The sequence below is a fragment of the Scyliorhinus canicula genome, chromosome 4 (assembly GCF_902713615.1).
Source record: "Scyliorhinus canicula chromosome 4, sScyCan1.1, whole genome shotgun sequence".
Classification (NCBI taxonomy): domain Eukaryota; kingdom Metazoa; phylum Chordata; class Chondrichthyes; order Carcharhiniformes; family Scyliorhinidae; genus Scyliorhinus; species Scyliorhinus canicula.
Genome location: NC_052149.1, coordinates 204,172,150 through 204,200,149, shown reverse-complemented (window position 1 = coordinate 204,200,149; position 28,000 = coordinate 204,172,150). Strand labels below are relative to the sequence as shown.

The window sequence follows — 28,000 nt, the reverse complement described above, 5'->3', positions numbered from 1 at the left end:
GTGAAGAGCGCCGAGATGAGTGGCGCGGCAAGAAAACGTGCCAGTATGCCGTCGTTGGGCTGACCAGTTTCCATGTTGGAGTCGTTGTCGTTGCTGGATGGCCCCACCGGTGCATTGGGTACCTTGGCTTCCCGATGTCTGACAGGCGATGGCGAGAGGCGCTGTGGCCTGGTAGTTCCTCAGGGGTCTTCCTCGGCTGTAAAGGGGATTGCGCCCTGACACTGGTCGGGGCACCCTGCCGTAACTCTTGAGGTTCTTGCGTGCGTTGTCGAATGTGGTCAAGATGGCAGCTGGCTTCATTCCCTTGCATCTGGACCACGTAGGAGTCCGAGCCTGTCGCTCGGAGGACCATGCCAGGGATCTATATGGCTCTGGTGCCGGAATTTTGTATATAGACTGTGTCGACACGCTTGAAAGTGCGTACTGACGAGCGCCGATGTGAGTCTTGTTTGAGAGCCATCATGCCGTTGGTGGATCTGTCCGCCGATGTCGGGGAATAATGAAATGAAAAATGAAAATGAAAATCGCTTATTGTCACGAGTAGGCTTCAATGAAGTTACTGAGAAAAGCCCCTAGTCGCCACATTCCGGCGCCTGTCCGGGGAGGCTGGTACGGGAATCGAACTGTGCTGCTGGCCTGCTTGGTCTGCTTTAAAAGCCAGCGATTTAGTCCAGTGAGCTAAACCAGCCCCATGTGAGCTAAACCAGCCCCTGGTTAATAAGAGGCTGATGCGAGTTCTGAGCCATCGTTCCAGAGCCATCGTTCCATGAGCAGTTCCGCCGGTGTAACCTGACTGGTGCCATGCGGTGTCGTATGGTAGCTGAAGAGAAAGCGGCTAGCTGTTTCTCCCAAGGTCTGGAGATCATCTTCATTGCCCGCTTAAATGTTTGGACTGCTAGCTCGGCCAATATATTGGAAGCCGAGTACTACGGGGCAGGCTCGCGTGTCCGATTCCATTTGCGGCCATGAATGATGCAAAGCCTTAGCTGGTGAACGCTGTCTCATTATTGGTCACCAGGACTTTTGGTATTCCGTGTATACTGAAAATCTGTCGCAGCCTTTCCACCGTCGTCCGTGCGGTCGTGATGGTCGTCCGTGCGGTCGTGATGGTCGTCCGTGCGGTCGTGATGGTCGTCCGTGCGGTCCTGATGGTCGTCCGTGCAGTCGTGATGGTCGTCCCTGTAGTTGCGGTTTGTACCTGGTGGAGCTCGAGCCATTTGGAATGGGCATCTATCAGGATAAGGAACCTCTGGGGCCAAGGAGAAAATGCTGGAAAATCTCAGCAGGTCTGGCAGCATCTGTAGGGAGAGAAAAGAGCTTGCGTTTCGAGTCCAGATGACCCTTTGTCAAAGCTGAAAGACACAGTAAGTGGGAAATATTTATACTGTGGAGTGAGAGAAAGAATGTTGAGTCATAGCCACAGAAACCAAGGGAAAGAGTGCTAATGGCAGTCCCCAGTGAGAACAAAAGGTGTGAAAAGCCAAACAGTAGAGAAGCTGACATCAGTGGGTAAACTTTGACCGTGTCGCGTCTTTTCGTCCGACGTCACTTCGTCCAACGACACTTTGTCCACGTCTTTTGGTCCAACGTCTTTTTGTCCGCCCGTCTTTTGGTCCAACGTCACTTCGTCCAATTATCCAATTACAAATTAACTCCGTATAAAACCATTTAATTGATAAAATGCAAGTACAATACAGCAAGTGAATTTAATTGTTAAAATGCAAGTAATTGATAAAATGCAAGTAAAATGCAAGTTGAAAAATGCAGTTAAAAAGTTAAAAAATCTAAAAGTGCAGTTAAAAAATCTAAAAGTTTACTAATTACATAAAATTCCCGAAATTACTTAAAATTGATGTAAATTGTAAATTCCCGAAATTCCCTAAAAGTTAGATTTCCAGAACTGTACCCGAGAGAGAATAATGGGGAGAGGACAAGATGATTTGATATTCTACAATTCCGACAGACACAGATATAAGTGGGAGTCTAATTGGATTTAGACAATGAGTGCAGTTCTGAAAGAAGCAGATTTATTTCTCGATTTTCGTCGAGTGATTAAAACCTCTGGTTGGCAGTGGGTTCTGACATTACAGGTCTGAAATGATCAAATATTCCATCAGATACAATGGCTCTCATCACGCTGGAGCATACATGGGTGAATATCCTGCAGCTTATCTTAATAATGTCTGGAGATCAAGCAGCACAAATGCAGAACTCAACATCAAGAGGCGAAATAGGTGGAGAGGATCCTTGAGCAGTAACATTGAAAAACTAAATTAAACTTTTTGTAATTGGATAATTGGACGAAGTGACGTTGGACCAAAAGACGGGCGGACAAAAAGACGTTGGACCAAAAGACGTGGACGAAGTGTCGTTGGACGAAATGACGTCGGACGAAAAGACATAGCACCACTTTGACAGATGTAGATGTGGAGGGAGTGGCAGGGGGAAGTGAAGGGGAGACGTAGATGTGGAGGGAGTGAAAGGGGAAGCGAAGGGGACACAAGTTACTGAAAGGGGGATAAAATGGGGGGGGTTAAATATATATAAAGAAAGACCAGAAAGAAAGAAATGATGAAAGATAGTTAAAATGAAATGGGATGAAAACAAAGTCCACTCCTCCACCATACCTAACACCTCTCTCATCGCCCATGGCACCTTCCCATGCAATCGCAGAAGGTGTAACACCTGCCCCTTTACCTCTTCCATGCTTAACATCCCAGGCCCAAAACATCATTCCAGGTTGAATTCACTTGCACCTCTTTCAATTTGGTCTGTTGCATTCGCTGCTCCCAATATGGTCTCCTCTATATCGGAGAGACCAAACACACGTCCTTGCAAAAGGACTTCCACAATGGGGTGCTAAAATGAAAATGCTGGCTCGCAGCTGCATTTGGTGGCCTGGGATGGACTCAGATGTTGAAAGAGTGGCCCAACACTGCAGGCATTTCCCAGAGCACCAGAAAGCCCCAACGGTGGCCCCGATGCACCAGCTTTGGGTATGTGTGGCTCTTATTGAGCTTTGTGAACGTCTTGCCCCTCCTTGAGCTCAATGTATTATCGGTCCTCGATAAGCGGGATAGGGTAACGGCTATTTACCTGGCCACTGCCATTTTGTAGTCGTCGCAGAGCCATACGGATCCATTGGGCTTCAATCGGGGCCACTGGTGCAGCTCAATCCGTGAAGTGGACGGAGCGGATGGCGCCCAAATGATCTGACCAGTCCAGCTTGTGGTCGACCCTGGGGCGGAATGCTTAAGGTACATGTTAGACATGAAAATACTGGGGTTGAGCATCCTTGTCCACGCTGATTGTGACGATCTCTTCTTTTATGGTACCGAGGCCTTCGGCGAAGACTACTGGAAACTTGGCCAGCACTCCTTTCGGTTCACGCCGATATATCCGACATACGAGTTGCCAATCCAATGGCGTAGTCAATTGCAGCCCAGCAAGCTGGGTCCATCGCCACGGGCAAGCACATAGATTGGTCCCCATATCCCACAGTCACATGGGTAATGCTCTGTGGCCCGGTGTAAGTGCCGAACCTGACTCCCATGTCTTGAAGTTCCAGCGTCTGAAGGCTGGTAGGGATTGTGACAAATGTCTGATGGCTGATCACCGAAACCGCAGCCCCAGTGTTGAGTTCCAACTTGGTGGGGTGGCCATTTATCTGTTGTGGTAGCGTGAACTGGATAGATCCAGTTCTGGACCTGTAACACAGTGCAGCGGCAGGGGGGAGTCTTCTGCTTCTGGGTCGTCCACTCAGCAATTACACCCTCTCGGTGGTGGGGTGGGGCTGGGGGGTGTTCCTGGAGAATGCGATATCTACTGCTATCTGGAGGTCAGGGGAGTCTCCAACAGTAATTTCAGTTGCGCAGACACACTGTCGCACAGGGATTTGGCCAAGGCGGCCCCAAATTTGCAGGGAGTGGAGCATCCGCAGGCGCGCCAAAAACTCCCTGTTGGATTAGGTTAGGGCCTGTGAAGCCATATGGAAAGGGTACCTCCGGACCATGAATGGGGGCTGTGGGTTTTTCGATCAAGTCGACCAGCATTGCGAACGGCAGCGTGTCCGGATTGTCTGGGGAGGTGAAGTTTTTAATTAAAGCACAGTTTGGGCATCCGATGGGGGTTAGCAGAGTGACTGTTTTTCATCATTTGCGATGGCGTTTATCAGAAAAATAGTTGTATCTGCTCGATGTACTGGGCCCAATCGTCGGTGTCAGCGTCAAATGGTTCCACCTTAACAATGAGTGCCATTGCTCTGCTCGAGCAGAGAGCTCTTCAAGCCTAGATGAAGCTGGTCGGTGGCGAAAAGTCACTATCTCCCCCACCCCACCTCCGCACAATCAACTAGGGAGTTCATACTCCAAGGTGTAAACGGGGAACCATATACAATATGGAGTTTGGGTCGTAACAATCGGACTCCTAACCAACCCTGTGTGAATAAAGAACAGTATAATAATAATATTTTTAAGATTATCACAAGTAGGCTTAATTAACACTGCAATGAAGTTACTCTGAAAATCCCCTAGTCGCCACATTCCGGCGCCTGTTCGGGTACACAGGACTTGTAGGAGGAAACCAGAGCACCCTCCGCACAGACAGTGACTCAAGCCGGGAGTCGAACCTGGGATCCTGCTGCTGTGAAGCCATAGTGCTAACCACCATGCTACCGTGCTGCCCACAATATTGTGGAGCTGTGTAACAAGCAGTGCCACATTTGTGCAGGGAAGTGATCTGAATGCTTGTGGTTGTGCAAGACATATCTGTTGTATTTACTATTTAAAGTGTACTTTACCTTTTTTGTTTCAAGAATTTTCCTGTTAATTCATGTTTATTTTGCATTGGTTCTGATTTATGTTTAAGAAAGAGCTAGAAAAATGGAATCCTGTTTAGAATTTCTTCATTTGAGTGGTCAGTTTTGTAAATTTGGTAATTTTGGATGTCCATTTACACTGAGATCGTAACAGTCTATAATATCATGAGTCCAGTTTTAAAAGAAAATCTCCAGTTAAGGGACAATTTAGCGTGGCCAATCCACCTACCCGACACATCTTTGGGTTGTGGGGGTGAGGCACATGCAGACACTGGGAGAATGTGCAAACTCCACACGGACAGTGACCCGGGGTCGTGATTGAACCCAGGTCCGTCAGCGCCGTGATGCAGCAGTGCTAACCACTGTGCCACCATGACTCCCATCATGAGCCAAGTTACCTCTACAGTTTGGCTTCTAATTTTAAAATGTTTTACTTAGTATATTTTTTGTTGCCATGCTTGGCCTGGCTGAATACCATGTTGTAAAATCATAAGGGAGGTCATAATCTGGACCTTACAGTCAGTGGTGATGTTTTGACACTTGTGAACCTGGGAGAAAGCTACCCAAAAGATCTAGCTGGTTGTGAGGCATGTATTTCCCCTTTCCTGACATTGATTTCATTGTGGTGTTAGCTACCAGGAATTTCTGGTGTCCAGCCTCAATTATGTAATCAAGCAGCTTAAGCAGCCAATCTCATTGAAGAATTCTCAGACTTTAAAGTAACAAGTAGGATTTACCATTCGCCTTTCATACTTTTGTAGAAATCATTCTAAAAATTGGTACAAGCACATGGAATTGAGGTAGAAGCTGAAATATCTTGCATTCATAGAATGATATATTGTAATACTTCATGAGTTAATGAAATGTAATCACAATGGGGAAATTTGACATTGGAAAATTTAAAATTTGTTTTTCAAGACCACAGATTATTCACTAACTATGACTAAGAGTGCCCGTAAAAACCCAGTGACATCTCAGTGGAAGAAGCATACCTTCTGTAGAGGCTTTTGCAGCTAGAATAATGGTGTAAAAGGGCAAGTTCTCATCATTTCAGTGATTAAAAAAAAAACCTGATTGTAGTTTAGGAAGGACCTCAACAACACCATCTGTAGGAGTGAGAAGGTTCAGGAGGACTTCTACAACACCGTTTGTAGGAGTGAGAATGACAACTTCTGGATTTCTGTGTTTAACTGCACTTGAATGAATGCCAGAAATTGCCATATATTCACAGAGTAATGATAGTCAGCACTAAGTTTTGCTGTCATTGCAATCACAAAATCTTGATTAAATTAAAATAAATTAAATTAAATTAAATCAAATATTTCTACTGTTGCTCAAAACAAAGAGTTCAATTACTGCTTGTTATTCTGACCCACTTGTTACAATAAATGAAACAATAAAAAGAATAACTGACCAATTTAAAATGTTGAATTTCATCCGTTTTCCAATTTATTTGTTCGAGCACGAAGTATAATATTTGATTTAAATGTCAAAGTAAAAAAAATCTCCATCCTTCCTTAACTTCCTGATGTTTCAAGTCATTGGGCAAGTGGTACCTGAAATTGAATGATGATCTGTAAATATGACCCTGATTTATCAGATCCTAATTTCAAGAAAGTATGTTGCGCTTCCCCGCAACATAGGTTAATGAATTTCCTTTCTAATTTCTGAAAGTTCCAACATCGTTTATAAAAGTCACGGAACTTTGTGGAACATAATGGAGCTCACATGAGATTAAATTGCTTGATTTCATGTATTGTGCAATGCTGTCAAACATCTTTGATGGGATTCTCTGTTAGCCGGGAAATGTGATTCGGCGGAGAACAGATTCCGACGTCAAAATCGTGGCAGTGCCGATTTGATGGCAAATTGCGATTCTCTGTTACCTCAAAAATGGCGTCAATGCGTTTCACTCCACATCTGCAGTGGGCATCATTTGCATATCATTAGCGAGCTTGACCCAGTGCTCTCTGCGATTCTCCGATGGGCCGAGTTTCCGACGGTGTAGTTCACTTTTGCTTTTAAAAATCGTGAAACCGGTATGGCGGCTGCTGAGGAAGAGAGAGGGGTTACGGAAAGTGTCCAACATGGCCATAATATGCTGACAGTTGTGCTGCTGGCCGGGGGTTTCTACCAGGGCTGGGGGGAGTAGTGGGGGGTGGCCAGGAGGTGGGTTGTGGGGTCAGGGTGGATGGACACAGAACACCATTTCCACAGCCAGCAAGGCAGCCATGCAGCTGCGCACACCGCTAACAGCTCACTTTGAACGTAGTGCCACGGGTCATATAGGTGTTCCCCCTGGGTGTGCTCTGGCCCCAACCGACCCCAACAGCTGTATGGGCGCGCTCCAGCACAGCCAGTGCCATCTTTTTGGCTGGGATAAGTGTGTGTAAGGAGTGTAATGTGTATGTGCTCTGCAGCTTCTCAGCCTCCCAAGTGTCGATCACGGACCTGGTGTATCCCGAACCATTTTTCAGTGGAATCGACTGTGTTCCACATGGCACCGGTGCTAGCCCCTCAACAGTAGCGGAATCGTTCCAGGTGTGGCGCCGGTTTTTCTGTCACATAAGTCCACATCAACACTTAGTCTCAGCAACGGAGAATCCAACTCCTTTTCTCATCATTGCAGGGTGCAAGCTATCCATGTATATCTGGGTAAGTATTTGCATGAAAATGTGACCTGCATGCCAGATTTCAAGGTATTTCCATTGGTGATGTATGTTGGAGTTTGATAAGCAGTTTTAAAGTAAGATGCAGGTTTGCACTTAGAATTTGAAAGTTAAGGTTTTACATCCCTGTGGATGAGGGAGGAGGGAGGGAAATTCATAGAAGGACTCCTGTCCAACCCACTCTTGTACACCTCATAGCAGAGAATTATGGAATGACATCATCAACAACTCGGGAACACATCTACCTCAAACTAGGATGTGCTTGGCCCGGAGAGCCTTTTTGAGAGTAAGGAAAGGCTAGTGTAACAAATATCATAGAAAGTCTAATAATTCCCACTGCCTCTGGGAATCTGGTTCACCAGGGGAGAAACGTGGTAGATATTTGAAAATATGTAAAATGCTTACTGAATACGTACCCATCTGACATTGAGGTTATGCTGGTATAAATATGAAGAGCTTGAATGATGTATGAAAAGGTAGCATATGTATACATGACAGTTGACAAAACATCAGCATGCAAGAGAACAAGAGTCAATGTTCAGTGCATTGCAGACACGCACGCAAAATCAGCAAGTGATTTCTACACTGATAAACCGTTATTTACAGTTTCCTGGAAGGAAGGAAGTTGTGGCCTCTAGCTTATTGAAACATAATTTTTCTCAGTTAGCATGCAGTTGTGCCTGTGTGTGGTTTATATTCCACCAAGTGGCCTCCTCTTCACACCAGTATAGACATAGTTAAATGCTTTTCTTCATTTTTCATGAGTCTCTTAAGGTTGCACAGACTTTCTGTGATATGGAAGAATTGGATGTTCAATCAGGATCCCGAACATATATTTCAGGTTGAAAATGTCAGCGAGAATGAGGAGAAAAATCTGCAGAGGGAGGTTACCAATCGACAGTCACGTCGGCGCTTCAGGAAGATCAATCTGAAAGGAGAACGACAAACAATCACAGACAATGTGGATTCCTACCACACTGACCGACCTCCGCAGACCAGCACTTATCACATGGTAAAGCCATTTCTTGTTACACATTAAGTATATTTCTGCACCCTTGGATAACATTAAAGATTGTTTAAACATTAAGGGCCGAAGGGCCTGTACTGCGCTGTAATGTTCTATGTTCTGTGTTCTATCATAAAATATGTTTCCACTGCAAGTGCAGTTAAATTTCAAAGGGCCTCTCACCAGGCAGACACAATCATACATTGTAGAATTAGTAGCTTTTATTTTTGAAGTGGCACACTGGATGTGTATCTTGATTAAGTCAAAATGATACTTCAGTAGTATGACTAATTTCATAGATCATTTGATCATTTAAGTGGGTTTTTCCAACTTGGAGCAAGCAAGGTTTCTTTACTTTAATATTTCTGTGCGTTCATTGGCTCTCAGTTTTTCGAAGTTACAAGAGTAAATTGCATAAGTAAATTAAATGAATGATAAAATGGATGATAATGAGTTCCTTGTGGAAAACTGGCAGAATAGTTTGGAGCGAGAGAGAGATAGAGCGAGAGAAGAGGCAGATAGTGAGTTAGTACACAGCACTACATACTGGAGGATGCAAATTGGATTTCTCTTGTCTGCTGAGTTGGCTTTGGCTTCGTTACTATCGGACTATGCGCCAGTTTCACTCTGACAGAGAGGAGTATTTTCCTGAGCAGCCTTGTTGGAGCTTGAAGGCACTAGCTTAAATGATGGCAGAAGTCTGGAATTTATAAACCCAAGGAATACATATATTCGAGGGTAATAAACAGTTGCGTTCATAGATTATCTTTGAGACATGTTGTGGATGTAAAAGTGTTTGCACTCTAACTTTCTTTTTTGAAGTACAGTCAATCATTTATGTAAGTAAATAGTCAATTTGTGATCAGTAAAGTCCCACAAATAGCAATTGAATAAATGGTTGAGAGATAAATGATGGTCAGGACACTTGGAACGCTTCACTGGCAGGGCCTGATGCTGTTAGGTAATTTGGAAACTCTCCCACAGTGTTCCCGAACAGGGGCCTTGGTGTGGCGACTAGGGGATTTTCAGAGTAACTTCATTACAGTCTTAATGTAAGCCTACTTGTGACAATAATAAAGATTATTATTATACCCATATCCATTTGAGCTGGCAGATGGGAACTTGATATGACAACTCACCTGAGAAATTATGCTTCATGGTGCAGTATTGAGGTACTGATGCTTTAAACTATTGGTCTAGATTATGCAGTAAAGTCCTAGAATTAAGATTAAAACCATAAATTTCTGAATCAGGGTTGAATATTGACACTAAGCCAAGATTGGCACTTAAGAAATAGATGGAGATCACGAACAGTGAAAATGCTTTTGAGTTACAGTGCAATAATTTGAGTAATCTTTATTAGTCTCACAAGTAGACTTGTATTAGCACTGCAATGAAGTTACTGTGAAAATCCCCTGTTCGGGTACACAGAGGGAGATTTCAAAACATCTCGTCTGACAATGTGGCACCCCATAATATATTTTTTTAAATTCATTTTTATGGAATGTGGGCATTGCTGGTTAGGCCAGCATTTACTGCCCATTCCTAGTTGCCTTCAGAAGGTGCTGATGAGTTTCCTTCTTGAACCGTTGCAGTCCTTGAGGTGTAGGGTACACCCACTGTGCTATTACGGCAGGAATTCCAGATGTTGCCCCAGTAATAGTGAAGGAATGGTGATATATTTCCAAGCCAGGATGGCGAGTGACTTGGAAAACCCTCCAGGACTGCTTGGAGTCTGTGGACTGGTCCATTTTCAAGGACGAGGCAGTTAACCTGGACGAGCATGCAACCACCGTCACAGACTTCATCAGTAAGTATGTCGAGGACTGTCTACCAAAGAAGACAATATGGATGTTCCCCAATCGGAAACCCTGGCTTAACCGAAGTGTTTTGCTCAAGTCCCGGTCGGAGGCGTTCAAGTCTGATCTACATAAGAAATCCAGGTACGATGGACGTAAAGCCATCAGTGACGCCAAAAGACGATACCGGACCAAACTAGAGTCCCAGGCCAATGACACAAACCCACGATGCCACTGCAGGGCTTACACGAGATTACAGGCTCCAAAGTAAGGCCAGGCGGAATCTCTGGTGCTGGAACACCCTATCCGATGAACCGAACTAGTTCAATGCCTGCTTTGAACAGTCAGCCAATACATCAGTGCCACCGGCCCCAACAGCCCTGGACACACCCATATCCATTATTGCAGCCTCCGAGGTAAGAGCTGCCATCTTGAAAGTGAACCCGTGGAAAGCGACGGTCCCCGAAAGTGTCCTCGGGCGAGCACTCCGATCTTGCGCAGACCACCTGATGAGTGTATTTGTCGCAGACATTTTCAACATCTCACTTCTCCCCTCCGAAGTTCCCACCTCCTTTAAGAAGACCACCATAATACCAGTATCAAAGAAGAACAAGGTAGCATGCCTCAACGACTACTGACCAGTGGCCCTGACATCGGTTATCATGAAATGCTTCGAGCGGCTCGTCATGAGACAGATCAACACCAGCCTCCCAAACGGTCCTGATCCATTGCAGTTCCCTATCGCCGCAACAGATCCACAGCAGATGCTACCACCCTGGCCCTACAATCAACACTCGAACACCTTGACAACAAGGCCACCTACGTCAGACTGCTGTTCATATACTACAGCTCTGCCTTCAACACCATTATTCCAACAAAACTAATAACCAAACTTTGCAATCTTGGACCTAACTCCTCCCTGTGCAGCTGGGTCCTTGATTTCCTTAACAACAGACCGCAATCTGTCAGGATAGGTAACAACACCTCCTCCACACTATCTTGAACACCGGGGCATCGCAAGGTTGTGTGCTCAGTCTTCTACTGTACTCCCTATACACACATGACTGTGTGGCAAGATTTGACTCCAATTCTATCTGTAAGTTTGCGGATGATGCAACGGTGGGTCTTGTCTCAAACAATGACGAGTCAGACTACAGAAGGGAGATAGATCACTTGGTTGCATGGTGTACCGAAAACAACTTCTCTCTCAATGTCAGCAAAACCAAGGAACTGATCATCGACTTGAGGAAGCGTATTACGACACACGCCCCCATCTACATAAATGGCTTTGAAGTGGAGATGGTCAATAGCTTTAAGTTCCTGGAGGACACCATCACCAACAGTCTGTTCTGGTCCACTCACATTGATGCAACAGTCAAGAAATCCCCACAACGTTTCTACTTCCTACAGAAGCAAAAGAAATTCGGCATGTCTGCATCGACTCTCACAAAAGTCTACAGATGTGCCATTAAGAGCATCCTATCCAGCTGCATCACAGCTTGGTATGGCAACTGCTTGGCCCAACATCTGCAAGAAACTGCAGAGTGTGGTGAACTCAGCGCAACACATCACACAGGCTTGCCACCCTCTCATTGATTCTGTCTACTCCTCCCACTGTCTCGGGAAGGCAGACAACATAGTCAGAGACTCCTCACACCCAGGCTTTGTCCCCTTCCAGACCCTTCCATCAGGCAGAAGGTACAGAAGTCTGAAGCCCCGCAGATCCATACATATGAACAGCTTCTTCCCCACAGAGAATAGACTCCTCAACGAGTCTCCCTCGGACTTTTGTTCCCTATAAGACACTACTCACGATGCCTTATGCTGCTCTTGCTCATGTATTTGCTTTGTTTGGCCCTTGTTCGATAATGTAACCAATTATTTATTTGTTGATGTACTTTGTCGATTATTCTTTTTGTCTACTGTGTATGTATGTTTCCTTGACCGCAGGAAAATATTTTTCACTGTACTTCGGTACATGTGACAATAAATCAATCAATCAACCTAGTGGGTTCCCAGGTATCATCTGCTCTTGTCCTTCTAAATGGTAGTGGTCGTGGGTTTGGAAGGTGCTATCTAAGGAACCTTGGTGAGTTACTGCAGTGCATCTTGTAGATGCTGTACACGGCTGCCACTGTTCATCGGTGGTGGAGGGTTTGAATGTTTGTGGAAGGGGGTGCAATCAAACAGGCTGCTTTGTCCTCAATGGTGTCGAGCTTCTTGTGTGTTGTTGGAGCTGCACTCATCCAGGCAAGTGGAGAGTATTCCATTACACTCCTGACTTCTGCCTTGTAGATGTTGGACTGGCTTTGGGGGGTCAGGAGGTGAGTTACGTGCTGTAGGATCCTAGCCTTTGGCCTGCCTTGCTTTAGCAGACTGCATTATATGTTTATTTCTCTGAACCCATGACCTCTTGACTCGGAGGCTTGAACCCATGACCTCTTGACTCAGAAGTAGGAGTGACAAGCTGACACGCAAGCAGAACTTTGATCATAAACAGTAATAGATTATAGGTTTAGGGATGGTGTCAAAGCATTAAGTGTGCTGTGAATTAAGAGTTTAAGTGCTAGACTTGCTGAATAGTTGCAGCTTAACGTTGTTATATTCTGCTGGCTAAATAGTAATGGACAATGAAATGCCCAATTAACAAGAGGAAGAGATCTCCTTTGTACACTAACATGGTCAAGATTGAACATGCGTTTAGAAAATCTTAACGTTCCAACAGAAGCGTATGAAGTTGAAGAAACAATAGTTAAAACCCGCAAGAAGTATAACAATTCTGTTGGTAGGATAAACTAAGCAAATGTTATTTAAGTGTAACCTCTCTGGGCATCTAATATTGCGAATAATATTTACAGTGCTAAAAATTGAAGCAGTTCATGCTCTGGATAGCTTACCAGCACTTTTGCAACAACCTATTTCTAGATTTAGTTTTATCTGCTGCTGCTGCCCCTCCAAGCAAAGTCTCAATGTAATACAGATTATAGAAGATTCCCATATTTGAATCGCTGAATGCACTGAATTGATGTTTTTGATTTTTCCAATCCAGAATTAATCAGCGCACCATTGAGCTTTCAGATCACTCTTGATCTTGCACTTTTCACTCCAGGCACAGCAGGGAGCTGAAGTATACTTGCAGACTCAAAGAAGAATAGCCATTAAACAGTTACTGCCATTAAGAGATATGTGGTATTAGCTGGCCATGTTGTCAAGGTGACCCTGCAGGCACTTTCCTGCAGCTTCAATGTTAAATCAATACGCAGTGTTTCCAGTTTCAGCTAGTACTCACCAACTATTATATTATGCTATACCTTTCCTCTCCATTATCCGTTCTGGTTTTGAGCAAACATTAACCTGAACCGAGACTATTCTTATTTTCTGACATACTGCATATGCATATACTGCTACCTAAAGTGAGATTTAGCTTATTCAACTTGATATGCCCATTTATTTAGGTTATTGAACAGCAATGTGCTGGATATTCAGAAATTATATCCCTACTACCTTTTTACTCAACAACTGGGGGCAGCACGGTAGCATTGTGGATAGCACAATGGCTTCACAGCTCCAGGGTCCCAGGTTCGATTCCGGCTTGGGTCACTGTCTGTGTGGAGTCTGCACATCCTCCCCGTGTGTGCGTGGGTTTCCTCCGGGTGCTCATGTTTCCTCCCACAGTCCAAAGATGTGCAGGTTAGGTGGATTGGCCATGATAAATTGTCCTTAGTGTCCAAAATTGCCCTTAGTGTTGGGTGGGGTTACTGGGTTATGGGGATAGGGTGGAGGTGTTAACCTTGGGTAGGGTGCTCTTTCCAGGAGCCGGTGCAGACTCGATGGGCCGAATGGCCTCCTTCTGCACTGTAAATTCTATGTAAATCATAGATCATAGAATTTACAGTGCAGAAGGAGGCCATTCGGCCCATCGAGTCTGCACCGGCTCTTGGAAAGAGCACCCTACCCAAGGTCAACACCTCTACCCTATCCCCACAACCCCACCCTACACTAAGGGCAATTTTGGACACGAAGGGCAATTTATCATGGCCAATCCACCTAACCTGCACATCTTTGGACTGTGGGAGGAAACCGGAGCACCCGGAGGAAACCCACGCACACACTGGGAGGATGTGCAGACTCCGCACAGACAGTGACCCAAGCCGGAATCGAACCTGGGACCCTGGAGCTGTGAAGCGATTGTGCTATCCACAATGCTACCGTGCTGCCCCTTAATTTAGTAAATTTAGATTTAGTAAATCTATATTGATGGCAAACAACCTCAAAACCAGATTTCCTCTCATTTACTCTAAAATGATGTTGGTTTGTCATAGCCTTGATGTATTTACTCCAGAAGAGTTTGTGCTATATTTTTTTCAATAGACCCTTGTTTTTGGCTGTATGTATTTTTCCTGACTTTGTCCTTCGATCATTTCTGTAATTTTGGGTAACCTTTCTCTTCCCACCCCATTGTGATCTCCAGCATCCATTGTTCCTATCACGTAAACATTCATATTAATGACTTTGGTTACTGTTCTCTGTCAGACTGCGAGAGAGGTGCACCTTAATTGTGCCTGTGACTTGCACAAAATAATATTTGTATTATTTATTTTTAAAAATGTGATTATTGGTCACTATGGCTGTAAAAACCATCTCACAATATTTACTTCTGTGTTTGTTGCCAATGTTAGTTGGCTACAAGCACAATGGTAAAGGAAAATTGCCAACAATATACAGTAAAATGTGGTGTATAAGTCGACCCTGTGTATGAGAACCCCATTACTCCAGCCCCCAAAATATCTTCATTTTGCACATTCTTGGCATACAGGTCACACCCTTTTTTAGCCACAACATGCTATACTTACTTCAGTGGTCACCCTCAATTTACATACCCGCAAGTACTTACTGAGAGAGATCAAGCGGACAATACAGGCTGTGTTGTAAAGGTGTATGGGAGTCTATGACATGCCCACTCTTTTTTCAGAAACAGGTGACATTTCAAAATGGTGAACATGTAATAAATAATAATCTTTATTAGTGTCACAAGTAGTGTCATAATTAACACACTGCAATGAAGTTGCTGGCAATAGCTCTGAGTTGCCACACTCTGGCCCCTGTTCGGGTACACTGAGGGAGAATTCAGAATGTCCAATTCACCTAACAAGCACGTCTTTCGGAACTTGTGGGAGGAAACTGGAGCACTTGGAGGAAACCCACGCAGACACTGGGAGAACGTGCAAACTCCGCACAGTCAGTGACCTGAGCTGTGAACCTAGGGCGGAATCCCCCCCCCCCCCCCCCCCCCCCCCCCCCCCCCCGGTGCGGCGAGATTCACGGCTGGCCGCTGGGAGAATTGCCGCTCGCCGTTTGTAATGGGCCGAGCGGCCTGTGCAACACGACAGGTTCCCACCGGCGCCGTCCACACCACCTGGTCGCTGCTGGCGGGAACAGCGCGGGAACGTAATTTACACGGTGCTGCTTTTACGCGGCGCCAAGGCACAGCGCGCGTAAATGAGGTGGCACTGCTCCTAGCCCCCCGGGGATGGGAGAATAGAGGGCTGGGAGTGGCCACCGACGCCGTAGTGAAACACTCCGGTTTTCACTCCGCCGTCGGGACTTAGTCTCCAGATGGGAGAATTGCGTCCCTGGTGTTTAACGTTTATACTTGCCGTTTAAGCTGACCCTTATTTTTGGACGAATTCTTTGTGGGTTCAAACACAAATTTATACACCATCTATGGTAAATAATTGTTAGGCTTTGCTTTTAGGTTGGGGGAAAAAGTAAGAAGATCCATGAGCTAATGTCACTGGTGACTTACTTTGATGCAGTTTAAATTGTATGTGTGAACAAATGAAAAATGAGTAACTGAATTTTTTTTCATGCCCTTGAAGTTCAATTAATAATAATAATAATAATAATAATCGCTTATCGTCACACGTAGGCTTCAATGAAGTTACTGTGAAAGGCCCCTAGTCACCACTTTCCGGCGCCTGTTTGGGAAGGCCGGTACGGGAATTGAACCCGTGCTGCTGGCCTTGTTCTGCATTACTGTGCTAAACAAACCCAGTTGTGGCTTAACTTGTGAACAAATGCTGTTAATGACTTTATTGTGGGTTTTCACAGAGAAGATTGTATTGAAACAAAATAACTAAATCTCATGCTTCTAATTATCATGCTACAGATTGTGGGCTGTCTGCGCATCATGGTCACATACCAGTCTTTTCAGGCCGAATTGGCCTTATATTAAAAGTACTATTAATGAAAATCAGCTGTTTATCCAACAATTAAATATTTACCATTGGTAACTGCCAATCAGACATCTGGTTCAATCAAGAATAGGCATCACTGGCTAGTTGAAATTACAGTTTAGTCCTCTCAGGACATGATTGCTATAAGACATTAGCCCAGCTGGAATGGCACATCTCAAGCAAGCAATGTGAATTGAGCTTTCTTCTTTCCCCTTCCCTCAAATTGTGGGACAAATGTGAATTTAATAATGGTTCAGCGATAACAATGTCAGACAGGAACATGAACTTGGAAGACAATACTGGCGGAAAGTATTGCAAAGTAGATGAAAGGTTTAAAAAGATTTGTACAAACAGTTCACAATTTTCTGAAGCGAGATCCCACAGATTCATTGTTTCATTCCCAAGCTTCCAAGATTGGGCGTCATGCCAGGATGATAGATCATGACATTTACAGGGTCTTTACGACATGGATTGCCAATCTTAACAGGCTACAGTGAGATTCATTTGCAATAACTGTATAATTGCAGCAATTTCAAAATATGTAATTATCTCCAATGCAATAGCTCAAGGTAGGTTTGCATATTTAGTAATTTTATTGAGGCTAAGCTTGCAGCTCAAATCGTCCAATTTCTGAAGAATTGGAAATCACTGCATATCTCAACTTCACTGCAAATTACTGGAATCGTTATGGACTCATACTGCCAAGTACTGGTACATTTAATTACGATTACTAAAACCTGCGCCATGGGCATCCTGGAGGCGTTATTTACTAAACTATGAATTGAATCAGCCAGGTAAATGCTGTGGTTGCTGGAGCAGGTCACAGGCTGAATATTCTGTGGGAATGGTTCATCTGACACCCCAAAACCTCTGTGCCACCCACAAGGCTCGTTATGAGTGTAATGGAATATTCCACACTTTGTTAGATGGCTTCAGCAACAACACCATTCAAGAATCTCAATAGCATTCAAGACAAAACAGTCCTTTTGATTGGGACTTGTTCTGCAAACCTAAGCACCTACTCGCTCCATGACCATTCACCAGCTAAGACATTTATTTGCTCCACCACTGGCAAATTACAGTGTTTGCGGTGTGTAGTAGCTACAAAATGAACTGCGGCAGGTTGTCAATGCTTCAACAGCATCTCTCAAACCCAGGAACACCACCATCTGAAAAGTTATGGCCAGCAGTTGGATGATGACATCGTGGTATTGTCACTGGGCTAGTAATCCATGGTAATGCTCCGGGGACCTGGGTTCAATTCTCAAATTTGAATTCAATAAAAATCTGGAATTAAAAGTCTAATGATAACTGTGAAACCATTGTTGATTATTGTAAAAACTAATCTGGTTCACTAATGTCCTTTCGGGAAGGAAATCTGCCATCCTTACCTGGTCTGGCCACAGCAATGTGGTTGACTCTTAAATGTCCTCTGAAATGGAGGGCAATTGGGGATGTGCAATAAATGTTGGCCCACCCAGCGATGCTCATATCCAGTAGCCTACCATTCTAGCATTTTTGCCATCGTCGCTGGGTCATACCTGACAGCATTGTCTTCACTACACAGCAGTTCACTGCCAAAATCCCAGTGCAGTAAGGGATGGACAATATTGGGCTTGCTAGTGACACCCATGTTCTGAGAACAAGTATAAGCAAAACGCCTGGTCAATTATTTTAGAATAAAAGTTGTTGAGGCTTTATGATTTCAGTTTAAATAATATGTGAATTTCCCATTGTAATTATAGGCTAAAGGGGAGGTAAAAGTATACAGTATACACCACATAGAATGGAACTGTCCAATTGAAGAATTGCCCTTCAAGTTCTAATAATCAATTTTTTTGTTCTTTTTATGTCCCCAAACCAAAAAGGAAACAAGAAATTGTGTAGTAATTTGCATCTGAATATCATTTACTGAATTTGAAATGATTGAAAGATCTGTCTTAGCTTGTCCTATTTCACTTTATATTTGTGGGTAATCATGTAACTAGGGCAGTGAACGTACCGGAAACAAAAACAAGATCTACATGTGCCCTTATCTTTTCTAGACACATGTCACTATTAGATTTTTAAAAATGTTTGTGGTGTTCTGCTTCGTAGCTTATTGTGACATGTCTGCGGTGGGAAGTTTCCTCTGTCTAACGATGATCAAACTTTTAAAAAAAGAACCGTTGCAGTGTTAGTACTTTAGAAGCAACCCTTTAAGAAATAATGAAATTACAAAACCAATGGGTGGCTGGAAACTTCTTTGCTTCATTTATGCTTCTTAATGATGCTAAGTTAAAACTGATTTTGCACCATCTTGTATGAGACAAATAATGTGCAGCAACGTTTTGGCTGTGGTTGCCAGCCATATATGATGCATTTCCTTTTTAAGAAGTGTTACTATGAGTCAGATAAATTATATGTTTCATGTTAATAGCATGGATTTTCCATAGAATTTTTATTTGCTAAATGAGGTAAGAAAACTTTCCAGGGTACAAAATTAAAGAGACAGTGGCAGTCCAGTGAATGAAGAGATATGATTTTACAGGCCAACCAACCAAAAAAAGACAGGTTGAAAGGCTAACCAGTTAACCAATCCACACTCATTCTGAAAATACTGAACATGGTGGACCAGCTGAGGACTATTAAAATTGTTGGTCCTTGATTGAGGATTTTAGCAGCAGATGGGCTGCAGCAATGTTGAAGGCAGATAATATTACGGAGGTGGACCAAAATGGCCATTGTGATCGGACTATATGTTGGATCTGAAACTCGGCCAGAGCCAAATAGGACATTCAGATTATGAGTAGTCAGTTGACTTTAATTGGTGACATCAGTCAGGGGGAGGAGTGAAATCAATGGCGAGGCTATAGAATTTGTGGGAGAAGTTGAAGATGACCCAAATTAGTAATGTGTTGCTGTTATGAACCCTGCCATCCCTCCATAATCAGTAGCATGATTTGCTTAGAGGTGGCTATGATTTTCAGTTTGCCTCATCTTTATTGTAATTCCTGAGTTACTGATTCTATTTTAGGAGATTGCATCATCTTGGTTGTGATGACAACTCTGCTCCATCTTCAGGGAAACATCGTATCTTGTTATATGCTATGCTGCAAATCTTGCTGATGCTGATAATTGGACCTGTTCATGATATATTAGCAAGCACTTAGTGATGGAGGACACTTGAAGGCTACAACCACTGGGACAAAAGGCTAAATAATATTTTGCCTTTTGGGAAACAGACTGGAGCTCTTTGGACTAAGTTCCCCCTCTTTGCACCAAGAGCCAGGGAATGGGTGGAGTACACTTGCAGACAGGACTTCCTGAATTTTACAAATATGAGAAACTGACCTGCTGTGATTCTACATAATGAAAAGCGATAAGCAGAAATTTTTGGGTGTTGCTGGTATAAAAGTTGCCAAAAACATTGCAGTTAAAAGTATGTACCCCTGGGAATGCAAACCTTAGAAATTATTTCAGTCAGTTTGGAGGGCTACAATTACATCTACTTTTCCAATGTCCATTTAGATAGATTGCTTCAGAGAATGATATTGCCATATTTTTACAAGCAACCTTTTACAAGAGTAAATTATTTATATCATACTTATTTTTGAATACTTCTCAAATAAAACTAAAAATAGAATGAATATTCTTTCTCAACAATGAAAATGATAGCATTTGTATCATTGACTCTGTTTCTGTTTTGTATGAATTTATTTTTATCCTTATATTGTGCAGAGTATTGTCTCACTGTGATTGTGTCAACATGCCATGTATTAAAAAGATCAAATTGGGCAGCATGGTGGCGCAGTGGTTAGCACTTCTGTCCGTGTGGGGTTTGCACATTCTCCCCGTGTTTGCGAGGGTTTTGCCCCTACAACCCAAAGATTTGCAGGGTAGATGGATTGGCCACTCTAAATTGCTCCTTATTTAGGAAAAATGAATTGGGTACTTGAAAATTATTAAAAATAAATAAATAAAAAGATCACATTTACTTATTTTACACCTTCAATAGAAAAAGTTGAATATTGTGAAAAACCATTTCATCTTTTTAAACAAATACATTGTTATTTCACGGAAAAACAAAAAAACATTGGATAAACTCAGCAGGTCTAGCAGCATCTGTGGAAAGAGAAATTGGGTTAACCTTTTGAGTCCATATGACCCTTCTGAGCAGTATTTTGCTTTTACACAGTTATAATAATAATATTCACCACACTTTGGCTGTTATGTCAAAACAATTTGTAAAATTTTGTTCCTCTCCAAGCACAATGCAGCACTTTTGCCAATTTCCATGTACCACTGAAATAAAGGAATGTCATAAATAGTTGCTGCAACATTTGGCTGTTCCTTTAATTCCGAAACGTCTGAAAAAAATTTATTTTGGCACATTTCATAAATCTCCACTGCATTTTTTTTTTCAAAGCTGGAGGAGCTGATGTGGTCATTTCTCATACTTCATACTACTTAATGCAAGGTTATGTTACAAATGATTATCAGTATGATAATCTTGTTACAGTATTATAGATTTAAGAAAAGTATTATTGAGCCGTGTTATGAGGTAAATGCAGTCTTGTTCACGTGGTTACCTCAGCTTTTGTGACACCTGTGAGTTGAGTAAGTTCTTATAATTTGTTTTTTTTCCTCTTCCATGACGGAAGCTTTCTCGTTCATCTTAACAAATGCATTATTTTCCTTTATTGCCCGACCCCCCCCACTCTAGTAACCCGAGTAGATATTTTTCATGCACGTGTCTTAAGTGATGAATGTTGCCTAGTTTTTTTTTTTTTGCTGTGATAGCATAACAGCTAGGATACTAATGCATTTTCCGGCACCCAACGTGAACATTGATTTAGGAGCAAGAGGCCTAGCTGATTTTTTTTTTCCTCTACCTATTATAGAAGACCTGTACCTAATTGGAAATGTCAGCTGCTGTCATGGTAAAATCAGCTAATTTGATACAGACTAGGACTCGAGCATCAGATAATTCTCTCATAATTAATATATGGCTTAACCCCCTGGTTTTAACCATTCAACCAATGTCGGGATCCACACCTTGAATTATTTAAATATTAAGACTAAGCATTTTTCTACGATCAGATTATATTCAATAGTAGAGGACTTTAACTTGGTTATATGAAGAACAGGTAAGGAGGGCACTTGCAGGGCAGCATGGTGGCACAGTGGTTAGCACTGTTACATCACAACGCCAAGGTCCCAGGTTCGATCCCGGCTCTGGGTCACTGTCAGTGTGGAGTTTGCACATTCTCCCTGTGTTTGCGTGGGTTTCCCCCCCACAATGCAAAAGATGTGCAGAGTTAGGGTTATGGTTAACTTAGCGTGGATTGGCCATGCTAAATTGCCCCTTAATTGGACAAAATGAATTGGTGACTCTAAATTTATTTTTTTAAAAAGAGGGTACTTGCTGGAGCTTATACTGCCACGCTGTTCACTTAACGCGATTACAATTGCATTGCTTTTCCTTGAGGTTTTTCCCCATTTAGTTGATGCTTTGCAGCTACAATGGTGAAAAAACTCTTTATGAAGAACTTTCATCTCTCTGAGGAGGCTTCAGACCAACCCATATCCCAGCACCTGCTCTGAAAATCCTGCTCACGTTTTTACAGCTGTGACAAATTGCACTACTGCAGCTAAGACAATCCACAACATTCTTTTTAAAAAAAAAAAAAAAAAATCGGGATAAAATAAGCTTCAACATTACAAAAATAAGTCAATTTGCCCTCTCCCAATGTTAATGAATCCTTTTTTAAAAGCAAAATGCCAGGATCTGACTCCAGATTCACATTTTTGCCAAACCTAAATCCGTTCTTTTTTGGACTGAGCACTATTGGTATACCAAGTGTTTTTGAAAGCCTTTGAGATATATGCACCATAACTAATGGTAAATTTGGATGATTCTGCTAGTTTTGCACTCGCTGTCACTTTGAAAGAGTTGGAAGGAAAAATAGCACTTCTAATTTCAGAGTAACTGACTTCCAGTTGCGGCGATGCAGTGCTAAGCCGCATGTTCGGTGGCTCCCGCTATATTTGGACTTCCGGGCTCTTTTAAGGGCCCGCAACGGCGCTGTTTTGACTTTTCCCCGGGTGGGAACGCAGCCTCTGTGCTTGGCGGCCGGTGGATGGGCTGGACTAGAAGTGGAGCGACCAGAAAATCAACTTTGCAGCAGAAGAAGGTGCGAGGCAGAAAGGACAAGATGGCGGCGGGCGGGGAACCGGCAGCGTGGCAGCAGTGGGCGAGGGAGCAGCAGGGGCTGCTGCTGTGCTCCTTCCAGGAACTAAAGGCTGAGATCCTGAAGCCGTTGAGGGCATCGCTGGACAGGCTCGGGGCAGCTCGGGCTGCGGAGATTCGGGAGCTGCAGCAGAAGGCTTCGGAGAACGAGGACGAACTCCTGGGCCTGGCGGTGAAGGTGGAGTCGCACGAGGCGCTTCACAAGAAATGATTCGCAAGGATGGAGGAGATGGAGAAACGCTCCCGCCGGAAGAATCTGCGGATTTTGGGCCTCCGGGAGGGGCTGGAATGTTCGGATTTGGGGGCCTACGTGGTCCTGATGCTGAACTCGCTGATGGGTGCGGGGTCGTTCAGGGGGCCCCTGGAGCTGGAGGGTGCCCATTGGGTGCTGCTGCGGAAGCCCAGGCCGAACGAGCCGCCCAGGGCGGTGCTGGTTCGCTTTCAATGCTTGGTCGACCGTGAATGTGTGCTGCGATGGGCGAAGAAGGAGAGGAGTAGCAAGTGGGAGAATACAGAGATCAGGATCTACCAGGACTGGAGTGCGGAGGTGGCGAAGAGAAGGGGGTCAAGTTTGGCCTGTTATAGCTGGCACGCCTCTGGGTCACTAAAAAGGACCGCCAGCTCTACTTTGACTCCCCGGAGGAGGCCTGGACTTTTGTCCAGGCAGAGAAGCTGGACTTGAACTGAAGACTGGGGGCTGAGGAACGTTGTATCCTTTCGCTTTTTTTGGTTCTACTGAACGATGTTTTTTTGCTGTTCTGTTTTTTCTTTTCTGCTTTTCGGGACTGTTATCTGTTTACTTGGGTGTTTTATCATATCATGTTGGGATTTTTATTATTTCACTGGTTGTGGGTTTGGGTGGGGTTCGCGGCCCTGTTGGGTCATGTGCCTGTCATCCCGCGTTTTGGGTCGGGGGCGGGGCTTGGAATGGGGACGCGGGCTTTTCTCCCGCGCAAGAGAAGCAGGGGGCGGGGTCGGCATTGGGGAAATGGGTGTGTGACACTGGGGAGGGTAATTGGGGTGGCGGGAGCAGCCGAGGTCAGCAGGAGTCGGCTGACTTACGGAAGTACAATGACTGGAGTTACGTAGCTAGGAGGGGCCCTAGCGTGTGTGGGGGGGGTAGGTTTGGGGGTTGGGGAAGGGAGGCAGGGAGGGAGGTACCGGGCTGCTGCTGGAATGGCCAATAAGGAGCTGGAGCGTGCAGAGGGGATCGTGATGGGGAACGGGCTGAGCGGGGGGCACGGGCACGTGGTGGATTATGGAAGGATGATGGCGAGTCGACAGGGGAGGGGGGCAGGTGGCCCTCCGATCCGGCTGATCACCTGGAATGTGAGGGGACTGAATGGGCCGGTCAAACGGTCCCGCATGTTCGCGCACCTGAGGGGGCTGAAGGCGGACGTGGCTATGCTTCAGGAGACGCACCTGAAGGTGACGGATCAGGTTAGGTTGAGGAAGGGGTTGGTGGGCCAAGTGTTTCATTCGGGGCTGGATGCAAAAAACCAGGGGGTGGCGATCCTGGTGGGGAAGAGGGTGTTGTTTGAGGCGTCGAGTGTGGTGGCAGACAGCGGCGGGAGGTACGTGATGGTGAGCAGCAAGCTACAAGGGGAGCGGGTGGTGCTGGTCAATGTATACGCCCCGAATTGGGATGATGCGGGTTTCATGCGGTGCATGTTGGGCCGGATTCCAGATTTGGAGGCGGGGGACCTGATAATGGGGGGGGGGGAGAGATTTCAACACGGTGCTGGATTCGCCACTGGATCGATCCAGTTCCAGGACGGGTAGGAGGCCTGCGGCGGCTAAGGTGCTGAGGGGGTTTATGGACCAGATTTGGGGGGGGGGGGGGGGGGGGGGAGGGGGGGGATCCATGGAGGTTCGCGAGGGCCAGGGAATTTTCATACTTCTCCCATGTGCATAAGGCCTACTCCCGGATCGATTATTTTCGTTTTGAGTAGGGCGCTGATTGCGAGGGTAGTAGACGCTGAGTATTCGGCGATAGCCATTTCGGACCATGCCCCGCATTGGGTGGACCTCGAGCTGGGGGAGGAGAGGGTTGCCCATTGTGGCGCTTGGAGGTGGGGCTGTTGGCGGACGAGGTGGTGAGGGGGCGGGTTCGAGGATGTATCGAGAGGCCAACGATAATGGGGAGGTCCGAGTGGGGACGGTCTGGGAGGCGCTGAAGGCGGTGGTTCGGGGGGAGTTGATCTCCATTCGGGCCCACAGGGAGAGAGGGGAGCGGAGAGATTGGTGGGGGAGATGGTGAAGGTGGACAGGAGGTACGCGGAGGCCCCGGAGGAGGGATTGCTGAGGGAGCGGCGCAGCCTTCGGGCTGAGTTCGACTTGTTGACCACCAGAAAGGCGGAAGCTCAATGGAGAAAGGCTCAGGGTGTGGTGTACGAGTATGGGGAGAAGGCGCGCAAGATGCTGGCACACCAGCTCCGTAAGCGGGATGCGGCCAGGGAGATTGGTGGTGTTAAGGATGGGGGAGGAAATGTGCGGAGGGTGTAGACATTAATGGGGTCTTCAGGGACTTTTATGAGAGACTATATCGGTCCGAACCTCCGGCGGAGGAGGGGGGGATGGGGCGCTTTTTGGACCGGCTGAGATTTCCGAGGGTGGAGAAGGGACGGGTGGAGGGTCTGAGGGCGTCAGTTGAGCTTGAGGAGCTGGTTAAAGGGATAGGGAACATGCAGTCGGGGAAGGCGCCGGGGCCGGATGGGTTCCCGGTTGAATTTTACAAAACGTATGCAGACCTGCTGGGCCCCCTGTTGGTTAGAACCTTCAACGAAGCAAGGGTCTTTGCACCCGACGATGTCTCAGGCGCTGATCTCCTTGATTCTTAAGCGAGACATGGATCTGCTGCAGTGTGGGTCATACAGGCCGATCTCACTCTTGAATGTGGACGGCAAGTTGTTGGCAAAGATCTCAGCCACGAGGATAGAGGACTGTGTGCCGCAGGTTATCCACGAGGATCAAACGGAGTTTGTTAATTGGAGGCAGCTGAACGCTAATATACGGAGGCTCTTGAACGTTATAATGATGCCGGCGGTAGAAGTGGTGGCGCTAGATGCGGAGAAGGCCTTTGATAGGGTCGAGTGGGGGTACTTGTGGGAGGTGCTGGAAAGGTTTGGGTTTGGGGAGGGGTTTGTCAGTTGGGTGAGGCTGTTGTATGAGACCCCGATGGCAAGTGTGGTCACGAATAAGAGGAGATCGGAGTATTTTCGATTATATCGAGGGACGAGGCAGGGGTGTCCCCTGTCCCCCCTACTTTTTGCGCTGGCAATTGAACCCCTGGCTATGGCGCTGAGGGAGTTGGGGGATTGGAGGAGGCTGGTCCGGGGTGGGGAGGAGCACCGAGTGTCGCTGTACGCGGACGACCTTTTGTTGTATGTAGCGGACCCGGTGGAGGGGAATGCCGGTGGTAATGGGGATTCTCTGGGAATTTGGGGATTTCTCAGGGTATAAGCTTAACTTTGGGAAAAGCGAGCTGTTTGTGGTACACCCGGGGGACCAGGAGGGGGGAATTGGGAGGCTCCCACTGAAAAGGGCGGAGAGGAGCTTCAGGTACTTGGGGGTTCAGGTGGCCAGGAGCTGGGGGGCCTTGCACAAGCTTAACCTCACAAGGCTGGTGGAGTTTAAGAGTTGGGACATGCTGCCGCTGTCTCTGGCGGGTAGGGTGCAGTCAGTCAAGATGACGGTGCTCCCGAGGTTTCCTGTTCCTGTTCCAGTGCCTCCCCATCCTTATCCCGAAGGCCTTTTTTAGGCGGGTTAACAGGAGCATTACGGGGTTTGTGTGGGCACACGGGACTCCAAGGGTGAGACGGGTGTTCTTGGAGCAGGGTGGGGGGGGGGCTGGCGTTGCCCAGCCTCTGTGGGTGTTATTGGGCTGCCAACGCAGCGATGGTGCGTAAGTGGGTAATGGACGGGGAGGGGGCAGCATGGAAGAGGATAGAGATGGCATCCTGTGTGGGCATGAGCCTGGAAGCGCTGGTAACGGCACCGCTGCCGCTCCCTCCAATGAGTTATACCACGGGCCCGGTGGTGGCAGCTACCCTCAGCATTTGGGGGCAATGGAGGTGGCACAGGGGGGAGGTGGGGGCCTCGATGGGGTCCCCGATACGGGGGAACCACCGGTTTGTTCCGGGGAGAATTGATGGCGGGTTCCTGAGTTGGCACAGGGAAGGTGTCAGGAGGCTGGGGGACCTGTTCATAGACCGGCAGATCTCGAGCCTGGGTGAGCTGGAAGGGAAGTTTGGGGCCCCCCCCGGGGAACACCTTTAGGTAAATGCAAGTAAGGGCGTTTGTCAGGCGGCAGGTGGCGGGGTTCCCTCTGCTGCCGCCGTGTGGGGTTCAGGACAGAGTGCTCTCGGGGGTGTGGGTTGGAGAGGGGAGGATCTCTGAAGCGTACCAGGTGATGCAGGAAGTAGACGAGGCCTCGGTGGAGGAGCTGAAAGGTAAATGGGAGGAGGAGCTGGGTGAGGAGATTGAGGAGGGGACGTGGGCGGATGCCCTGGAAAGGGTGAACTCCTCCTCTTCTTGTGCGAGGTGTAGCCTCATACAGTTTAAGGTGCTGCATATGACCGGGACACGGATGAGCCGGTTTTTTGGGAGCGAGGACAGGTGTATTAGGTGCCCAGGGAGCCCAGCAAACCATGTCCACATGTTCTGGGAATGCAGCGCTGGGGGAATTTTGGAAGGGTGTAGCAAGGACGGTATCGAGGGTGGTAGGATCCAGGGTCAATCCAGGCTGGGGACTCGCAATATTTGCGGTTGCAGTGGAGCCGGGAGTGCAGGAGGTGAAAGAGGCCGGTGTTCTGGCCTTTGCGACCCTAGTAGCCCGGCAGAGGATTCTTCTTCAGTGGAAGAATGCGAGGCCCCCAAGCGTGGAGGCCTGGGTCAACGATCTGGCGGGGTTTATTAAATTGGAGAGGGTGAAATTTGCCCTAAGGGGGTCAGTGCAGGGGTTTTTCAGGAGATGGCAACCATTCCTAGATCTCCTGGCAGAACGGTAAAAACAAAGGTCAGCAGCAGCAGCAACCCGGGGAGGGGGGGGGGGGGGGGGGAGGGGGGTGTGTGGGGTGGGTTGTTTCTTTGTTTTGGTTTTGGTTTGAATCTTTGCCAACAACGGGAGTTTATTTATTTTTTCTCTTTTGTGTGTGTGTGTGTGTGTGTGTGGGGGGGGGTTCATTTTGTTCTTAGAATTTTCTGTTATGGTTTTCTTTGTGAAAATTTGAATAAAAATTAT

General features: G+C 46.1%; 1 protein-coding gene across 13 annotated transcripts in view; it reads left to right on the top strand.

The window, feature by feature from the left end:
• LOC119965324 (rap guanine nucleotide exchange factor 6-like) overlaps positions 1–28,000 on the top strand; it is a 498,093-nt gene that overhangs the window by 207,195 nt on the left and 262,898 nt on the right. For 12 of the 13 annotated variants that reach the window (XM_038795924.1, XM_038795922.1, XM_038795923.1 and 9 more), the window contains one exon: positions 8,327–8,497. The exons of the other annotated variant lie outside the window; for it this stretch is intronic. In XM_038795924.1, coding sequence (XP_038651852.1) covers positions 8,327–8,497 — 171 coding nt within the window. The remainder of the gene's footprint in view (positions 1–8,326; positions 8,498–28,000) is intronic. 13 annotated transcript variants of the gene reach the window in all.